This window comes from Protopterus annectens, chromosome 9.part0, assembly GCF_019279795.1.
Source record: "Protopterus annectens isolate FY-2018-M chromosome 9.part0, PAN1.0, whole genome shotgun sequence".
NCBI lineage: Eukaryota > Metazoa > Chordata > Ceratodontiformes > Protopteridae > Protopterus > Protopterus annectens.
The window spans coordinates 919,937,848-919,957,923 of NC_056743.1; the positions used below are offsets into that span (position 1 = coordinate 919,937,848).

General features: G+C 43.5%; 1 protein-coding gene across 1 annotated transcript in view; it reads right to left on the reverse strand.

Annotated features, from left to right (window-relative positions):
- SPRYD4 (SPRY domain containing 4) overlaps positions 1-19,392 on the reverse strand; it is a 131,141-nt gene extending 111,749 nt beyond the window's left edge. Inside the window, exon 1 of the mRNA XM_044083662.1 lies at positions 18,806-19,392. Coding sequence (XP_043939597.1) covers positions 18,806-18,959 — 154 coding nt within the window. The 5' untranslated portion in view covers positions 18,960-19,392. The remainder of the gene's footprint in view (positions 1-18,805) is intronic.
- Between the last annotated feature and the right edge of the window lie 684 nt (positions 19,393-20,076).

The window sequence follows — 20,076 nt, forward strand, 5'->3', positions numbered from 1 at the left end:
TAATCTAGGAGAAAACACTTGCATCACTAGCTAGTTTGTCATCTTGCTCATAGGATGCAGATCATCAAAATAGGGGAAGTTACCTCTAGAAAGAGAGCTGTCCCCCAGGGTTCAGTGCTGAGACTTTTTGTATTTGGCATATACATCTCAAAAGTAAAAGGAAATACCAAAGGGCTTCTTTCGACTAAGTATGAGATGACTGCAAGTTAGGAGCAGTTACCAAATCCCCAAATGGACTTGACGATCATGCAGGAAGGTTTGTCCCAAATAATAACTGGTGTCAGAATCATGAATTGAAACTAGACATCCTTTGCGAAGTCATCTACTCCAGAGAACTCCCAAAACTGACAACACCCCCCCTGAGAACTGACCCAGATGTTTGGCATTTGGGAACTTGTGTGTACAGTGACCTAACTTTTGACCAACATATACCCAGAGTCATCAAGTCTTTCTATACTGCACAGCTTATAAACAAATTGTGATTAGATCTAGAGATGTTACTGTCTCCCTTTACAAAGCCTTCTTAGGTCAATCATTATGTATAATGTCCACTTTGGCATGTATCTGTCCAGACCCATGCAACAATTGGAATACCCACAGAGATATCTTACTAAAAAGGACAAGTTCTAACCAACAGGTCTTGCATGGACCGCCTCAAAGATTTATCACTATATTCAGTATCCTACAGAGTGCTTAGAGGTGACCTGAGACTGGCATGCAAGGCATCCTCTGACCCAATACTGATGAAGCTAATGAACCATCAGCAAATCAAATAGCATCAGAAATACTGAATGTTGTGGAGAGATGGATATATATCTTGGAAGCTACCAATGTTCCAGAACAGACTATCCATTCAAGTATAACAAAGCTCATCCCTGTCCATATTCAAATGCAACTTGGATCCAAGGATGGGCAATAGAAAATGTACTCCAGGATGCCCCCCCCCCCATGCCACTAATGGACAGCGGCAGTTCCTAAATGCTGCATCCCTTATGTGGCTCCCCTCAAATTATCTATGGTATGATCACAATTATTCTCACTAGGGCTAATGTACAATTATTAGCCATGGGATAGGCAAGACCAATCAGGAAATGTTAATTCAAGCACCAAAAGGGAAACTGCCTAAGCTTAAAATGCCCTCCAAGTGAACCTATGATGTTATATAGAGTTTCACTGTTACAGTCATCACCGGTGGGTTATCCCTGCTGTGGTAGCTCTCGGCCGGCCTGAATATCAGAATCAATGTTTTTCTGCGTCGGCTGCTGTTGCCTGTAGTCTGACATCAGGTAATCAGTGCTATAAAGCAAGGCAGCCAACAGCATTACATCAGTCTTTCTTGCCGTGGAGCCCATAGCAGAAGCAGTTTGCAAGAGTGCCAGTTGGTTGCTACCAGAGTTTGAATTTCAGCTGAAAATGTCTAAAGCCAAGTACCCTGTTGGGGTACCCTTTTTTCCTTGCACTAACCAATGTTTGAAAAAGTCAACTGTCTCGCCTGTGGAAAGCAGATCCCACACAGAGACTTCCATTCATACTGCATCACTTGCTTAGGCCCAGAACAAGACGTCCCCCATTGCCGGTTCTGTGCCCTCTTTAATGAGAGAACCATTCGCCGTAGAGCTCTTATTGTAGACAGGTATTTTTGTCTTTGCATTCCGAAAGGACGTCCATCAGCCAACAATCCATGGACATTCCAAAAAAACTCAAGAGATAAAGATAGAGAGACCACACAAGGCTAAGCCTTCTGACAACTCTACCGCTAAGCAGGTCAGTTTTCCGGAATTCAGTGAGGTACTTTCGCAGTTCCTGATGCCAGATTCAATATCTACACAGACCTTACAGAGACCCTTTCGGAGTCCAGTATGCCGCAGAAATCTTAGTCTTACGAGCCTTTGGTTGTCTCTGCCTCGGTTGGGTCCATTGCCGTGACTCAGGCACTGCCTTCCAAGGAGGCTTCTCGCACTACCGAATCTAGACAAAAACTGATGTCTTCTCATCCAACTACAGTTTCTCTCAGACCGATGGATACTCTTAGGCCTAGAAGCCAGGCCACTCCTAGGAAATCTGCCTCTAGCCACCATCTTTCTCCTGCTCCACTACCCCAAGCACAGATGCTTAAAATGGCAGAGGATCTCATCTCCCTTATCAGGGTTAGTCAGGCTACAACTTCTAAAAGGAAGAGACCCTTTGCCAGAAATTATGACAGGAACAGGATTCTGAGGAATCTGACTATTCAGATTTTGAAGAGGAACAACCACCTCTGACTATTTATGAGGATTCAGATGCAGAGGAATCTATTCCTTCTGCCTCCCCACCGGAAAACCTTTCCTTTAGGGAAACCCTTTACACCCTCGGGGAACATTTCCCATGGGAATCTCAGAATTTCCCCATGTCTACGGAAAGACTTGGAGAGCTTCTGGACCTGCCCCAGCACAGACCCCTGGCCACCACCCCCCCCCCCCTATTTTAGAAGTGGTGGAGAATATTTTCCATGAATCCAGCTTAGCCCCCGATGCCCTCCCACCTGCTCCCAATAAACCAGACAGGTATTACAGAGTACAGGATTCTCACAAATACCCATACAGAAATCCTGCTGCAGACCCAGAGGTCATTACTCAGGGACCTAAAGGAGCTTAGACAACTTCTGCCAAGAATCCTATTCCTTCTGACAAGGACAGATTGGGTAAAAAAGTATACACCTCTGCAACTTTAGCTATCAGAGCACTCAACTGTCAGTTCCATATGTTAAAATATCAACAACACACTTTAGTACTATGAAAACATTTCCTAACTGTGCCAATTCGAAAGAGTTAGCAGATTTACTGTACTCTACTTGTCAAGTGGCCAAACACTCATTACACTGTGGATATGATGCCCTAGAAGCCTCAAGCGGGGCAGCAGTGTCAGGATCTGTCATTAGGAGACATGCATAGTTGAAGGAACAACCTCTCCCTAATCATGTCAAGTCTAAACCAATTGATGCACCCCTGGATAAGGACCACTTGTTTGGAGTAAAAATAGAACAGGTGCTTAAAAAGATGGAAGACAAAAAATTTATGCAAACAGTAAAAGATTTTTTTTTTCAGGTTCAACCTCCAGGTTCAGCAGGAACTTTCCCTCTAAGCACTGGTCCTTCCCTGCACCTAGCAGACAGGGCCAAGGTAAGCCCCACAGGGACAGACAATCCAGGCACCTAACCCAGGGGCAGCAGAGAACCAAACAATGGACCACTTCTACCCCAAAGGCAGGGAGTTCAAAGCCATCCTTTTATGGCAAAAACTCCCAAGGACTCCCTCTACCCCCTCTGCCCTCTTTTCACTCACCAAAAGCTAGGAGGAAGGCTCTCCCTCTGCAAAGAAAATTGGCTTTCTGTAACAAGACCAATGGGTCTTAAAGATCATTTTTCAGGGATACAAATTCTCTTTCAACAAACTCCCAATTTCAAGAGGGTACCCAGACTTGCCTCCAAATCAGTGAGCAGAGACACTGAAACAGGTCCAAACTGTTATATCCCACAGGGCAGAAGAACCTGTCCCCTCAGATCAAACAGTCAAAGGCTTTTATTCCAGACTATTCCTTGTTCCCAGAAATGAGAGCACCTGGCGCCCCATCCTGGATCTATCCATTCTGAACACCTCCCTGGTGGCCCCCAGATTCAAAATGCTAACTCTGCAGCAGCTACTGCCTATACTGACAAAAATGCCAGGTTAGTGAACCTAGACATAAAAGATGCCTACCTCCACATCTCCATAACGGAATCCTGCAGGAAATTCCTGAGCTTCAGAGCAGGCTCAAAACACTTTCAGTTCTCTGTGCGACCCGTTGGCTTATCTACTGCACCCAGAGTATTCAACAAATGCTTAGCCCCAGCCATGGCATTTTGCAGACAGAGAAATGTACAGATTTACCCTTATCTGGATGACTGCCTCATTCAGGCAGAGTGCAAAGAAAAGCTGCTCCAGGACCCTCCAATATCAAAACCCTCCAAACTTCCCTAGGGTTCACCATCAACAAGAAGAAATCAAAGCAAACACCCTCCAGGAAGATCATTTTTTTGGGAGCACTGCTGGACACAGCATCCCAAATGGCCTTCCTATCCCCAGAAAAACAGAGCTTCCTGCCTCTCTACTTTACCCAGCTGGCTTCCATAAGTCACCTCACTGCGAGGAAGTTCCTGCAAGCCTTGGGGTACATGGTGTCTTGCATCCTTCTAATTCTTCTGGCAAGGTTTCACATGAGGAAACTTCAGTGGTATCTAAAGAATCTTTGGTGTCAGCACTCTCAGCCTCTAGAGACCTCTCTGTCTCTGATCCCAGGTATAAGGGCAGAGTTTCTCTGGTGGGCAGGGGCCTGTGCCAAGAACAAGGGTCTTGTCTTCATCCTCCGCCCTACTGGCCAGACCATCACCACAGACACCTCAGACATTGTTTGGGGAACTCACCTAGCAGGCAGGTGCACCCAAGGTCTTTGGGATGACCAGCACCTTCCCTTACACAATCAGAAGGAAATGATGGCAGTACAAAAAACTCAGACATCCTTCAAACCCCATCTCAGGCCAGGGGGTTTCCTTATCAAAACAGACACCACCACAGTAATGTGGTACATCAACAAACAGGGAGGGACCCAATCTTGCCCTCTGTGCAGGCTAGCTATGAACCTCAAACCACAAAGAAAAAGCAAGTAGTAGAAAACCAAAGGAGAAGGCATCAGCCAAGATGTCAGAGGAACAATAAACGTTGTTTTGCTTTATTTTGGGTCACTAGTTTGTGGTTTTCTGCTAGCTATGAACCTCTGGCCAACAGCCTCCTCCATGGGATTACACCTAATTACCCAGTACCTACCAGGGATCAGCACCACCCTGGCAGACCACCTAAGCAGAAACTTACTGGACCCCCCCCCCCCCACGAATGGCAGCTCCACAGAAAAAACTTTTTGCAAGTCATTCAGGAGTGGGGAATTCCAGAGGTGGATCCCTTTGCCTCGCACCTCAACCACCAGCTGAAAAATTTTTATACCACAGAATTTCTCCACCTAGCATGGAAGGTGGATGCCTTGACCTTCCCCTGGAACTCCCTCTTTGTGTACACATTCCCTCCTCTGCCTCTTATTCCCAACGTACTGATCAAGATAAGGGAGGAGAGACTAAAGGCCATCCTCATTGCTCCAGATTGGCCCAGACAGCTTTGGTACCCCTTACTGCAAAGCCTGACATTACAGCCTCCCAGGCAGCTTCTCCTGATCCCAGACCTTTTGACCCAAGTGGTGGTGGGGGGGATGCTGCACTCAGACTTGCAGACTCAAACTGTCAGCATGGCTAATACTTTTAAAGCAAACAAGGGGTCCCTGTTACGCAAAAAGATCCTAGACCTCCACAGAGGCCAGAAGGCCCAGCACCAGAAAATCCTACGCAGGGAAACGGAAAAGATTCTGCTCCTGGAGCCAGTCCAAAGGGGGTGGTACCTCTCAAACTTCTATCCCTCTTATCCTGGACTATCTAGCAGAGTTACTCAATACTGGCCTCTCCTTCTCTTCTATTAAAATCCATGACTCAGCAATTTCAGCCCATTTCGATACAAACCAGCCCCTCTTCTCACATCCTTTGATTAAGCAATTCCTCAGAGGGCCTTCTAATATCAAGCCTCCCAGAAGGCCACCTACGCCAGCCTGGGATCTGAATTATATTTTAGAAAAACTGACCATACCACCATTTGAACCTGCTGCTTCAGCAGAATCCTACTAGCTATCACCTCAGCCAGAAGGGTTTCAGAACTTCAAGCACTCATGGCCATTGAGCCCTTCACCATTTTCCATGCAGACATGGTCTCTCCGAGAACTAACCCCTCCTTTATGCCCAAAGTGGTATCTGATGGGATCCTCAACCAGGCCATACATCTACCCACCTTCTTTCCAAACCTTCAAAGCAAGGGAAAAGAATTCTGCACTCCCTAGACATGCACAGACAACTCAGATACTACCTGGACCGTACTAAACCCTTCAGAAAAACAGACCAGCTTCTTGTCAGCTTTTCCCCAGGGGCAGAGGGGAAGCCCATTTCCAAACAAACCATTTCCAAATGGATATCACACTGTATGCATTTCTGCTACAGACATGGGAAACCACTCCCCAAAGTCTATTCATACCCATTCCACTAGGGCAGCCTCCACTTCCACAGCATTCCTCAGAGGAAATGCCCACCAAGGACATCTTGGAAGCTGCCACCTGAACTTTTGTCCACAAAGCATTACCACCTACCTCTTTTCTCCAAGGCTAGGGCAGGGTTTGCCTCTGCAGTTCTGCAGGGCTTGCTGACCCAAGCCTAGGGTTCTAACTAATCCTTCCACCCCTCTCCTCAGCTTTGGGAATCCTCCCACAGGTGATGACTGCAACAGTGAAACATGAAGAACATAGTACAGTTGTGTACACTTACCATAAATGTAGATGTTAGAGTGCATTCACTGTTGCAGTCCTGGTTTCCCCTCCCTCCTTCCCCCTTATATCCTCTTTCCCTAGGAGGACATAAGCTTCCCATAGTGGCTTTAGCCACCAGAACTACTTTATCATATTTCCTTGTGCTCCTGACTGGTTAGGGCAAGAAAAACTGAAAGTGTATGCTTCTGCAATTTTAACTTTCATTACATCCAAGTGACACCTCCAAGGTGCATCCGCAGTTAACAGTTACCGATGCCTCTAGGCATCAAATATTGCATGTTCATATTTGCATCAATAATTTCAAACCATGCTATGTACAATACTTCATCTTAAAGCTTACACAATGGCAAACTCAAACGTATTAATATTGGACCTCTGTCTACTGCAGGTAAATTGATATTAACTTGTTTTTATGATATTAAATTTATATAGATACAATTTTCACATTTTCTAAATATTTCAACAAACAAGTAACACAGAACTTCTCAGCATCATATGAAAGCTCTCAGCTAGGTGAATAAAATGCTACCAACAGTATGTGTATAACTTGAGTTGTTGCAGAGATATTACAAGTTTCCAAAATATTACAAATGTAATAGTTACAGTATTTACTGGGACTGAAAATTCAGTACGACACCTAGAACCTAAAGAATAAACTAATGTATTTTGGCTTTCCCAGTTAGGGGGTCGCCACAGCGGAACTCCAGTCCGCTTATGATTAGCAGTGGAATTTTACGGTGCCGAGGTGCCAGCCCAATGCCCAACCTTCAAAGAAGGCACACCCATTCACGCATGCACCTACCTGCATGCCTTTAAGCATCACTCGACTGCAGGGAGGACATGCAGACTTCACACAGAAGGCGCTCCAGCCGAGAATCGAACCGGAAAACCTCTTGCTATGAGGTGACAATGCTAACAGCTGCACCACCGCGGCCTACCTAGAGCCTAAAGAATACCACCATAACAAGTTTCTGCTGAAGGGTTTGACATTTATACTTCTTTCAAAAACCCTACGATTCTAGAGATATGAACTTCTTTCAGTTTTGCCCGGTTAAGGGTCACCACAGCAGATCACCTGTCCGCTCATGATTGGGAGCAGAGTTTTACAGTGTCGAGTTGCCAGCCTGGTGCCCAATCTTCCAAGGAAGGCACATGCACACACTCATGCCTAGGGCCAATTTAGAGTGTCCAATCCACCTACAGCATGTCTTTGGGATGTGGGAGAAAACCGGAGCACTCGGAGGAAATCCAAGCAACCACAGGGAGGACATACAGACTCCGCACAGAAGGCACCCCAGCAGAGGATCGAACCACATAACCTCTTGCTGTGAGGCAACAATGCTAACCGCTGCACCACTGTGGCTGCCCTGGTTCCAGAGATATGAACATTTGTTTGCAATGTGATGACATAATTTGATGTTGTCAAATGTCTTAGGCTCTGCCCATTGGAACTTACAGTGCAAAATTCCTGACCTCCACTGGAATGAGGTAATCTGAAGTGAATGAGTTAATTCAGAATTTTGTTTTGAATTGTCTATCTCGTATGTTATTTTTTATCCTGACTGAGGAATGTTTAGCTGCAGTTCCTTTCTGTGAGGAAAAAAAATCTGCTTTATGTGGTTTAGTGCCTTCTACATCTCAGGTCACTGCTGTGTTTTAAGTCTGTTTATGATTCTGTAGATACTATATCCAGGACTGTTGTCACTGGCACTGTGTCTAGCAGGTTTGCCTGGCTGTGTTCTCAAAACCTTACATAGGATGTAAAACCTTTAGAAAGGGATTTACTTTTTTGTCCCTCTGCTGCAGAAGTCATCAAAAACTGTGATAAGGTAGACAAGTTAATACAGGGAATCTTGAAGATTTTTCAGCTATCCTTCTCTAAATTTTCCAGGGGGTTTTCTGCTCCATCATCCAGTTTTGGCAAGAAACAAAACAGTCTAAGCAAAATGCTGGTAAGCAGGTATTTGGAAAATTATGGCAGTCAAGTTCTAAAAAGAAAGCAACAGCCCCCACCCTTAAAACAAAGGGCAGTCAAATAAGTCAAAATGACTAGGCAAGTAAACTTGTCATTCCCTTATCTGTTCCAGAAAGTTTTACTGTCTTTCTCTAGGACAATAGATTTTGAGACAAGTGGGTTCACAGTGGCTGATTCTGCTGTGATATGGATGGCAGTGGAAAAAAATCCCTCCTTTACAGGAAATTATTCCACATCCACAAGACCAAACTCCTTTGTTCCCTCCTGTCCTACAGTACATGCTTTCTAAGAGTAATAGAAACAGTTCTTCCTTCCTTGTGGGGAAGGTTTTATTCAAAAATGTTCCCTGTGCCAAAGAAAGAAAATGCATGGAGACCGGTTCTTTTCACTACACAACACAATCTTTCACCCCTTCTTCCTCTTTTGAGATTGTTATATTTAAAATAATATAGAATCCTTACATTCCTACCCATCCAGATTTCAGACATTTCTTAAGGTTGTGCAGGTCTCGATCACATTATCAGTTCTCTGCCTTACCCTTTGTGAACATTTACTGGAGCTAGACACTTTGGGCTCCAACAGAGCACAGTGCACACTACAGACTATCTACACAAATTTCTTACCTTTGCAAAGTATTCTTCAGAGTGCCAGGAATCTTTCACTTTGGGAGAGAAATCTCCTATTTAGGCCAACATTCCAGAGGACATTCAAAAGTCTTTGACTCCACACAGGATTGTGTTCCTGCAGTGAGTGCTAGGCACATCAATACAAACAGCTTTTCTTACACAGGAAAAATGCATCTATATTTTAGATCTATTCCAGGGGTTAGATGTCTGTCATTGTGAGGGAATACCTCAGAATTTTGTGTCTCATGGCATCTAGGATTCTCACAATATCTCTAGCAGGACTCCAATGTTATCTGTAGTCTTTTTGGTCCCAGTACCAAACACAATTACCTTTTCAGGTTCCCGTTCTGAGACTTGACAGAACAAAAATCACTTGGTGGAGTCTTCAAATATCCCTGAATCCAGGTCTCCCCTCCTGCTCCTAAGCAGTTACCACAGATGCTTTGGACTTTGTTTGGGGAGCAGTGTCAAGGGGGAAATAAAACTGCAAGTTATCTTAGGACAAGAGACAAACACAAGGACATAAATGTAAAACAGATGCTTGACCTTATCAACACACTCAGCTCTTGAATTAGGTGCTGGGGACCAAGGTAATTTAAAGTTGTTGCAAATACCAGAGGTCTAATCCCCCAAGCAGACTAGCCAGGTTAGCATGAGATATAGCTTTACAGCACAATATCAGTCAAAGGCTTCCTACTTTCCATCAGAGCAAAACTGTGGCATACAAGCTCAGCAGGACAAAGACAAACCCTCAGGAATAGAAACTAGATTAGCGGGTCTTCCAACATTTGATCCATCTGTGGGGAGTTCATAGGTTCATAGATTAGTACTAAGCTAACTGCCCTTGCAAGCCATTTTAAGCTTAGCCAATTATCCCTTGTGAGACTCAAACCCTACACCTTGTGTTTGTAAGACAAACACCTTAACCATTAGGCCACTCTCCCAACCCTTGTTGGGAGTTGTCCAAAAAGACCCTTTTGCTTCCTCAATTAGCAATCAGCTGGCAAAATTCAGTTCCAGGACTACATGCAAGAAGGCCTGGAAGACTGATGCTTTTTCTTTTCCTTAGCCAAAATGTTCCTGTATGCTTTTCCACCATTTCCAGTGATATCCAGGACACGCCATGGTGATTCAGAAGAAATCCCACCAAGATCATTGTGCTAACTCCCTTCTTGCCCACACAACAGTGATTCTCCTTTCTTTTGGAATTGGCCAGAGGCAATTACCTCAAGCTTACACAGACAGGATTTACTCACACATGAACAGTGGTGCTTGCATCCCAACCCCAAACAACTTCAAATGACTGCCTGGATGATGGGGTCTTGACACCCTTTGTGCATCTGTTTACAAAGGACATACAACAGGTACTAATGGAGACAAAGCCTGCTACTAGAAAATCATACATTATCAGATGGAAAGGTTTTCTAGTTGGTGCCAAAAACATAGCTGGCACCCACTCAGGGCTAGTGCGGTCTGGCTGGGCAATATTTTTAGGAGTTAACTTTCCTATGGCCTATTTTCCTCCTCTGTCTTATCTATCTTGTTGACCACTAATGGTTAAGGTGTTTGCCTTACAAACACAAGGTGCACAGCTTGAGTCTCACAAGAGATAACTGGCTAGGCTTAAAATGGCTCACAAGGACAGTTAGCTTAGTACTAACCTATGAATCTATGAACATGTCTGCCCATGGATCTCCTCTTTCAAAGAATTCTCATGTCAAAATAGTTTTGAAAGGGGTTTTGCATGAGAGCTCTGAGAATACAGGTGGCTCCTCCTTGGGAACTCAATTTTGTATTGGAGATGCTAACACTTGCTTCATTTGAACCAGCTCATTTGGCTGAGTTGATGTTCTTAACCTGGAAAACACTTTTCTTGCAGAGGTCAGAGCAGCCAGCAAGAGTATTAAGAGTTGCAACCTTTTTTAAGTCAACCTTATCTCATTTTCTATAGAGGCAGGGTTTCCTTGAGAACCAATACTTATTTTATCCCTAAAGTCCCTCTCTTGTTTTGTTTTTTTTTTAACACTGGGCTGTGGACATTTTTTGTTGTTCCTAACAATTTCCTCTCAGGGCTCAGCCTCCCTCTCACAGTTGATATGAATGGTCGGCACCCAAACTGCTCTTTTTAGTCATCTCAGTTTTCGCCTTCTGCCTGGGTGCATGGAAAATTCCCTAAAACTTTGGAAGCTGAACAGCTGTTTTATCCTATGCACGATATAAACTATATAGCTTATTCTACTGCAGCAGTGTCCATTCAAACATCTACTTACAGTAAGCTTACTTATCCACCTGCACTGCCTTTGTCATATTTGTTAGGTGAAAAGGTCTTAATGGCCCTTGAGACATCAGAAATCCTGGCACCTGAAATACACGACTCACCATCACCCTCTCTTTGCCCAGCCAGTGACAGGACAATCAGTGAGTCTAAATATAGAATTATTGATGACCAGACTTTTTTTTTTTATTTATTTATACAGTGGTCTTGTGTACTGGAATTGAGATAATCTAATTCAGTTTAGTGAGACAGAAGCTGATGCAGTGCTGGAGTTTTGCCAAGTGCCAAACGTTTAAATAATTATACCAAATTAGAATATGAAGACATTGGTTAAAAATAGTTACAAGTGATATGACAACAAGTCAATATTTAGAGAATTTTTAGCCAACTTAGATAAATTAAAGGTAAGTTAGTATAATACAAACTGGAACTGCAATACAAAGTAAAAGACAAGCAGGTGCAAGGTATATGAAATATGTAGGTATATGCAGGGCAGATGAAAAAATTTCATCTGCTTTTACTGTACTTGTGTTTCTACCTACTTTTTTTTACTTTTGCATCATCTTAAAAGTACTCAATTGTATTTATTACTGCTTGGAGTAACTCATTCTAAGCCTTTTGGTTTAAACACTTGGGCTTCGGACCAGTTGTTTTGCACCGAGAGGGTTTGTGGTCTGCACTGTAGTGGCAGAACAGGTAGCTTACATCCTTCTAGGTTGGGAACTGCTGATTGAGGGCTCAGTGTCTGTTATTCTAAAAGTGTATTAATTCTGGTTTAAGCACTTGGGCTTTCAGGCCAGTTATTTTACATTAAGAGGGTTCGTGGTCTGCACTCTTGTGGGAGGAGAGGCTGGACTCTGCCCTTCTGAGCTGGGAATTTCTGGTTGAAGGCTTATAGTGCATGCATATCTGAACTGCTTCTTACTGAAGTTGGTGCGCCTTGTTTGTTGTGGCATAGACTGGATTCGGGCCTGCTGGATCTAGCTTTGTTTGTGTAACTTGAGCACTAATCCAGGCATTCTCTAAGGTATTCAATTGTATTTATTACTGCTTGGTAGTAACTGGATTAAAGTGTAGCTATCATTCTAAGTCTTTTGGATTAAGCATTTGGGCTTCAGACCAGTTGTTTTACATTAGGAAGGTTTGTGGCATGCACTGAGGTGGCAGGACAGGTAGCTTTCATCCTTCTAAGTTGGGAACTGCTGATTGAGAGCCCAGTGTCTGTTATTCTTAAAGTGTATTAGTTCTGGTTTAAGCACTTGGGCTTTCAGGCCAGTTATTTTACATTAAGAGGGTTCGTGGTCTGTACTCTTGTGGGAGGAGAGGCTGGACTCTGCCCTTCTGAGCTGGGAATTTCTGGTTAAAGGTTTATAGTGCCTGAATATTTGAACTGTATCTTACTGAAATTGGTACACCTTGTTTGCTGTAGCATAGACTAGATCCAGGCCTGCTGAATCTAGCTTTGTTTATATGCTTGTTGTTTGTTTGCTTGTTATTTCTCTGGAACGCTAAATCCACCTAATACGTGGCTTCTCAGCGCTTCTGTGGATCACTAGTGATATCTGCATTGCTTACTGTACTTATTTCCTTGTTTCACTTGAAAGAAAGTTACTGTTTGTTGTTTTTGCATTTAAGTTACCTGTAACACATTGCACTTAAGTTACCTGGCACTTGCTCACTAAAGCAATTATATAAGTCAGCACTAAAAATTAACAGCACTACACCCTCACTCACCACTGGCCCTGGTTTTCAATTATTAAGGAATTCCCAATATTATTCTAGCATGTCCAAAGGTCAGTTGTCAATCTTCTCTCTGGTCCAGCTGGTGAATCTGGGAATCTTGAGGCAATGTTACAACTGCCTCATGTACACAGACAACCCTCTCCTCCTCCCAACAAATTCCAACACATGTGAGAGATGCAACCATATAGCCAAACTGGAGGCTAAGCTCTCTCAACTCAGTACTGGCATAACCAGTCAGGAGGCGAAGGAAACCACACTCACTACAATTCCAGTCTCACATAGACCTACCACAACAGCAAACCAAACACATAATCACACAAAAACATACTTGGAGGCTCTAAATAAAGATCTGCCGAAGCAGCAGAGACCTCCAAAGCAGACACCCAAGCAGCCGCTACCCCAAAACAAAACACATGCAACACATATCTCACAAAGCCAGTGTGCCAAACAGTCACAGCCCTTAAGACTAAACAACACACCTGATACACTTGTAATAAGCGAGTATCGTCAGGCACACTGACGTCCCACTCACCAGGCTGAACAAGGAGAGGGTCACGGTGAGCAGCCTGTCGGGCGCTAGGATCCGCCACATAACACAAGCACTCAGGTCACTCCAAGGCAAGTACAAATATGACTCAGTCATTGTCCATGCTGGTGTGAATGACCAGAGACGTACCTCCCTGGACTACATGAAAAGAGACATAAAGGAGCTCTCTGAGCATGTAGCCCAGGCCGGTATGACCCTGACCTTGAGTAGCATCTTACCCTCACCAAGAATGATGCCACAATATGAAGACAAGATGATCAATTTCAACAATTGTCTCAAGTACTGGTGTCATTCAAAGGGGATCCAATGCCTGTCAGCTTGGGATGATATGCTCGACAAGCCACGATGCTTCGCTAGGGACGGCTTGCACCTGTCACCCCTGGGCTTTCGGATATTGGCAAAGGCTCTTGCTACCTCCATAGTGCCTTTTTTAGGTAAGGCTCAAAAGACAAACCAACCTCCATAGGTATCACAAGGGATAAGAAACTAAGAGTAATGCTACTCAACGCCAGAAGTCTAAACTTCAAGATGCACGCACTCGAAACTCTCCTTAGCATGGAGAACATCGATATCTGTGCAGTAACAGAAACCTGGTTCAGGGCTCCTGAGAGCACCCCAGCACTACCAGGTTATACCTCATACCATGCTTTTCGGACCCAAAACTTGGACCGAACCACAAACGTAGGGGGAGTATCGATATTCATCAAAGATACCCACACCTCCAGGTTGGTGGCAAAGCACGAAGCATCAGAGACTATCCATGTGCAACTAACAGTGGGTAAAACTGCCTTCCAGTTTATAGCCTGCTACAGACCACCCTCCCAAACCCAGGAACCCCACTCGGCCTTCCTGAGAACACTGGAAAATATGAAGGTCTCTCCAAACACCATTATATTGGGCGACTTCAACTACCCAAACATAGACTGGGAGCATTACTCTAGCTCCAACACCCTAGCCCAAAGGTTCCTAGAATTTATAAACTCAAATGCTATGGAACAACTTGTTACCACTCCCACAAGAGGGGAAAACATACTGGACCTGATCATCACCAACATGGGGACTCTATGCTCCAGACCAGAAGTGTATCCCTAACTGGTAAGATCAGACCATAAACTAATCTCACTGGATATTCACATCCCGACCCCACCCCCTGCCCAGAAAACCACAGTGAAAAACTCCTCTGAAGCAAATTTCACACTCCTCAAAACTGAGGTGGAATCCTTCAAAGCCCCCGGGCCTGTGGAAAATACGGCCCAGACCGCAGAATCCTTTATAAACGCATTCTATGAACACCTTCAGGAATGCATGGATCATGCGATCCCAAATAAAACCAAGACCCAATCCTCCAAAGGCAGACGTCCTGTCTGGTGGACCCCAGCCATAAACAAACTATACAATAGAAGGAGGAAGCTACTAAATGATACAGCAAAATCCCAAAAAGGGAAGGCATCACTGATCAGTATTAGCAACAAACTACGGGCACACATAAAATTGTCTAAGGCCAGCTTAGAGAGAAAAATTGCACAGGACACTAAGGATAATCACAAGGCTTTCTTTAGTTATGTTAAGAACCTGGGTTGGAATTCCCAGATATGCTCAGAATTAGTCCAAAATGACAAAAAATACACCGAACCCACAGACATTGCCAACATCCTAGCTGACAGGTTCAGCGCAAACTTCTCCCCCCCCCCTCCCCACCAAAAGGTCAAATATCTATCCCAGCAGAGTGCTGCCCCCCTGACATCTCAGATGCTCAGGTAAGAGCCGCCCTCTCCAAAGCAAAAAACACAGCATCAATGGGACCAGATGGTGTCCAGGGCTGCGTCCTACATGAACTCCAAGAAGAGCTAAACCCAAACATAAAACTACTGTTCAATCTCAGCCTTACTACAGGATATGTGCCCAAAGAGTGGCGTACAGCAACAGTGGTCCCTCTCCATAAAGGTGGTGCCTCAACGGATCCTGGAAACTATCGCCCCATAAGCCTGACTAGCTTGGTCTGCAAAGCTATGGAAAGGATCATCATGGACCTCATAAATAAAGATATTGGGGACCTACAAACACTGGATCCTACCCAGTTCGGCTTTGTTAAGGGCAGATCCTGCCTTTTAAACCTGGTTGATTTCTTTGAAACAGTCACCAAGGCCATTGACGAGGGGAAGGTGGTCCACACAGCCTACCTGGACCTCGCAAAAGCCTTCGATACAATACCCCACTCGGGCATTATAGATAAGCTCACCAGCTTAAATATAAACCCCTATGTCACTCTAGATGGATTGCAAAGTGGCTCAAGGACAGAACCCACATGGTTAGAATTGCTGGAGCCATGTCAGACTCCAAACCAGTTACAACTGGTGTCCCACAAGGCTCAGTCCTGGGACCTCTCTTGTTCGGTATATATTTCTCGGAGGTACAGGCCAACACTGAAGGACTGGGGCTGACCAAGTTCGCAGATGACTGCAAACTGGGCGCCATAATCGACTCTCCAGCAGACACAAGCATCCTCCAAAAGGGCCTCATAGAAACAGACAACTGGTGCCAGAGCCATGGCCTCAAGCTAAATGCCAAAAAGTGTATAGTCATCCCCTTTGGCAAAAACAAAGTGCCCACAAATTACCACATAGGTGGTAATCCATTAAGTACAGAAGAAGTAATTAGGGACCTGGGGACCCAAGTTGACAGCAATCTCTCATTTGACAACCACGTGGCCAAAGTGGTTAGAAAAACATTTTATACAGCCCACCTAATCATGAAGGGATTCACATCTAGATTAGGGGAGGTCATCGTGCCTCTTTACTCATCCCTCATCAGGCCCATAATTGAGTACAATGCCCCTTTTGGGATGTACCTTACCAGACACCTGCAGCAACTGGAAAGACCCCAAAAGTACCTCACCAAGAGGACCAAAGGGCTCAAACAGATGCCATATGCTGCCCGGTTAAAGAAACTCCAGCTCTACTCAGTGGCATACCGCCTGTTCAGAGGCGATCTGTGCCTGACGTATAAAGCCATGTCCAACCCGGAATTAATGGACATGCTGCACCTCAGAAAATCCAAATCCCATCGAGCTACGTGCTCGAGAGACTTGAGCCTCAGCACTGAAATAAATAGGACATGCTGGAGGGACAGATTCATAACCCAGATGCTCCCTTCACTCTGGAATAAAATCCCAGTCCAGGTTAGGCAGAGTCCCTCATTGACTCTCTTCAAGAGGAATCTTGATGAGTGGATGGGAGATCGTAGGTGTACCCCGGGTATCTACTTCTGTGTCACTGTTAGACAGAGGCACAGTATACTAACCTCGAAAAAGGGCATAGCAAAATAAATTTAAAATGGGTGGCGAAAGCCAAACACATTCTGGCTAGGCTTATAAATGCCCTAAGGCAGATAGCCTAGTATGAACCTATATTTGGAGAGAAAGCCAGGGGAGTTAAACTGAAAAAAGTAAGGAAGTGAGTGAAGAAGCGAGAGTATGAAGGTGCAAGGTATGAACAGGTATTTATTCACAATTATGGATATAGTTTAACCTTATGTTGGGGAAGAACAGAGCCAGCTTTTGGCAAGGAAGGAAGGAAGGATATACATTGTGGCTCGTTGTTCAACTAGGCGTAACTGGCCTGCCCGTCTAAATATTGCTAGTTACACTAATTAATAGATCAGGTATTACAAAGAAGAGGGATAAAAGAAAATGCCTTTACAGTGCACACTGCAATCCATGTGCACATGTAGTGTCTGCTTTAAGGGTCTGGCTATCTCAAAAGAAGAGAGCCTGTAACAGCATACTTAATGTACTCAGTAGAATGTTTAATGGCTTCAAGTTTATGAAGCTGTACAAATGAAACTTTTAGCAATATGCAAAAGAATGCTTAGTTCAAATCAGCGACAGAGACAAGTATTATACTCACTACTTGCACACAGTTTGTCTTCATAGCTCTCAACCTTTCATCTCCAAAATGAGGAACACTAGCCCTCATAATGTGGAACAAATGGGCAAAATGTGGAACACAAACTATTGGTTTACTAACAACTTCAAATAGGAAGGTCATAGGATGGTTAAAATATGCTGGGTTTACTTATAAAGAAGATCTTTTAATGAATTAATATGAATCATTTCTATTTACAATGGATTTCACTTAAAAAAATTCCTAACACTGAATATGTGACAGAGTCTTCCAATGTGGAACTTTGAGGAACTTCGTGGAACGTGAACTTTCTAAGACCCCCAAATGAGGTACACTTGAGAGGTATGTTTGTCTTTATGCTCCATTTTGCCTAGTTCAAATCACACCAGAGACAAGTACTATACAGGCTACTTGCACAGTTTGTCTTTATGCTCCATTTTAACTGTTCTGTACAGTTACTGGTAGTACATGTTTACTTATGTTTCTTTTAATTGTAATATTTTTTTCTACTTCTATGATTTGCAACCCAGGCAGATCCTACACTTTGCGATTCTTTATGAATGCTCGGGTAAAGGAGGGGAAAAAACGGCAGCGCCTTAGATAAAACACAGTGTACATGGGTCTGTTTACTGTGCTGCCAAAACAATGTATAGTGAGAGAAAGTACAGTTTAAATTCCAACATTCATTATTCTATCCACGTTAAATTACAATGAAAAAGTACAGCAGTTGCCTCTTTATTTCGGGCCATAGCTCCCAACCTCTTAGCACAAAACATCCAGATAGAGCCAAAAATAACGGGTCACGAAGTTCCAAAATAGGTACAAGTTTTAAATATTGCTTTTATCAACTTAGAAAGTTGCTAAAATAAAAGGTCTTGTGTTACCATTCATTTTCTGAAGGATATGAAGTCAAACGCAAATGCCCGTCATTATTTACTACATTCAGTACTCACTGCTTTGCCACAAAAATCTAGAAAATCACAAATTTTATGAGGAACAGACAAAAATTATAAGGCGAAAAATTGGACAGTTGAGAGAAATGCCGAACTTCGAGCAAAAGTGGTTCAATAATTCCTAACAGCTACTAAATACCAAAGTACGGGCGGGGGCAAAGCTCCTCTGATAAAGTATGACTATATTACAAAATAATATAAATTAAAGACACGAAGCGAGTAGTCACTGCAAAAACATTATGCAGCAAAACAATTATATTATAAAATTAGTACTCTATATGCATGCATCAAACCAAAGATACTGTCGTATGGGTTAAGTTACCGTTGTGCGGTCACAGACACTGAACTACATACTTACACCTTATGGGGGTGCTGACCACGTACGATCTACTGGGAACCCTTTCACAGCCACGTACAAATGTGGGGCGTAAAAGATCCTTAGTCATTAACACAGAAAACACCCGGAGATAAGAACTTCTGCAGCCCAGAAAGGCACACAAGGGCGACGCCATTATGTACGCGATTACTGTTGTGATGTCACATCAGAGAGTCAACGAAGTAGTGTATGCTAAAGGCTCTTCGAGTGAGAACTCCTTTATGTATAGACTTGCTGCTTTTTACGGTCGTGATCTGGTTGGCTGTGTCGTTAGATATCGCAAACGCCAAGTATGTTAGAATAACACACTTACTAGTGGCTGATTTACTGAAGCTCGTAGGATAGTTAAAAAGTGGTATTTTTACTTGTAGAGTAGTTCTTTTAATGAAATTGTATAATTCAGTTCTATTTACTACTGATATCAGTTAAAAATGCTAACATTAAATGTGTGACATTCTCTCGATGTAGAACTTCGAGGGACAAGAACTTTTAAAGACCCCAAATGAGGATCGCTCCTCAAAAATGAGGTATACTTGAAGGCCACAATCATTTTCCTCAAAGTGGAGGGTTATACTGTTACAACAGTTTTACTTTTGATAAGCTGAACATGCATTGTTTATAGTGTTTTTCTTGCGAAATTTCTCCTTTTATTAATGAAAAAATAAATGGAGTTTGTGAAACTTTTTGCCGGAGATACCAACTCAACCGTCGTCAAAGGTCAAGTTTCAGTCATTACCCTCCTTCATTCGTATCAGCTACAAGTACATTTTCTTCCACCACTATCAAATACACCAGCAGGAAGAAGAGAGTATGCTCTAGTCTCGCTTTCCACATGCATAAACATCAGGCTGACAAAAGCACACTTGCTATCAAAAGTGGCTGATGTCCACTTGCGAGGATTCACCAGCTGATTGACACAAATTGTTTCACAAATGCACGTTAATTTCTTTATTACCCACTCCACTCGTGACTGTTCTTGCAGCATTAGTGTAATCTGCTGCTCAGTTTTATATACCTGCTGCGTAGTCCATTAAATGTGATGTCTGACATGCAAAAAGGTAGGAGGAGGTGTGCTTGGTGTAAGTATTACCACATGCCCAAATTGGCAAGTGTACTGCAGGTCCAGAGCATGCAGGAATAGCTGTATCATGCACCCTCCAAGTGCCTTACTACTACACTTATAGTTATTTTTTTTATTTTAATTTTGTATTTAGTAAATTATGTATGTTTTGTGAGTATGTGTTAATGCAGAA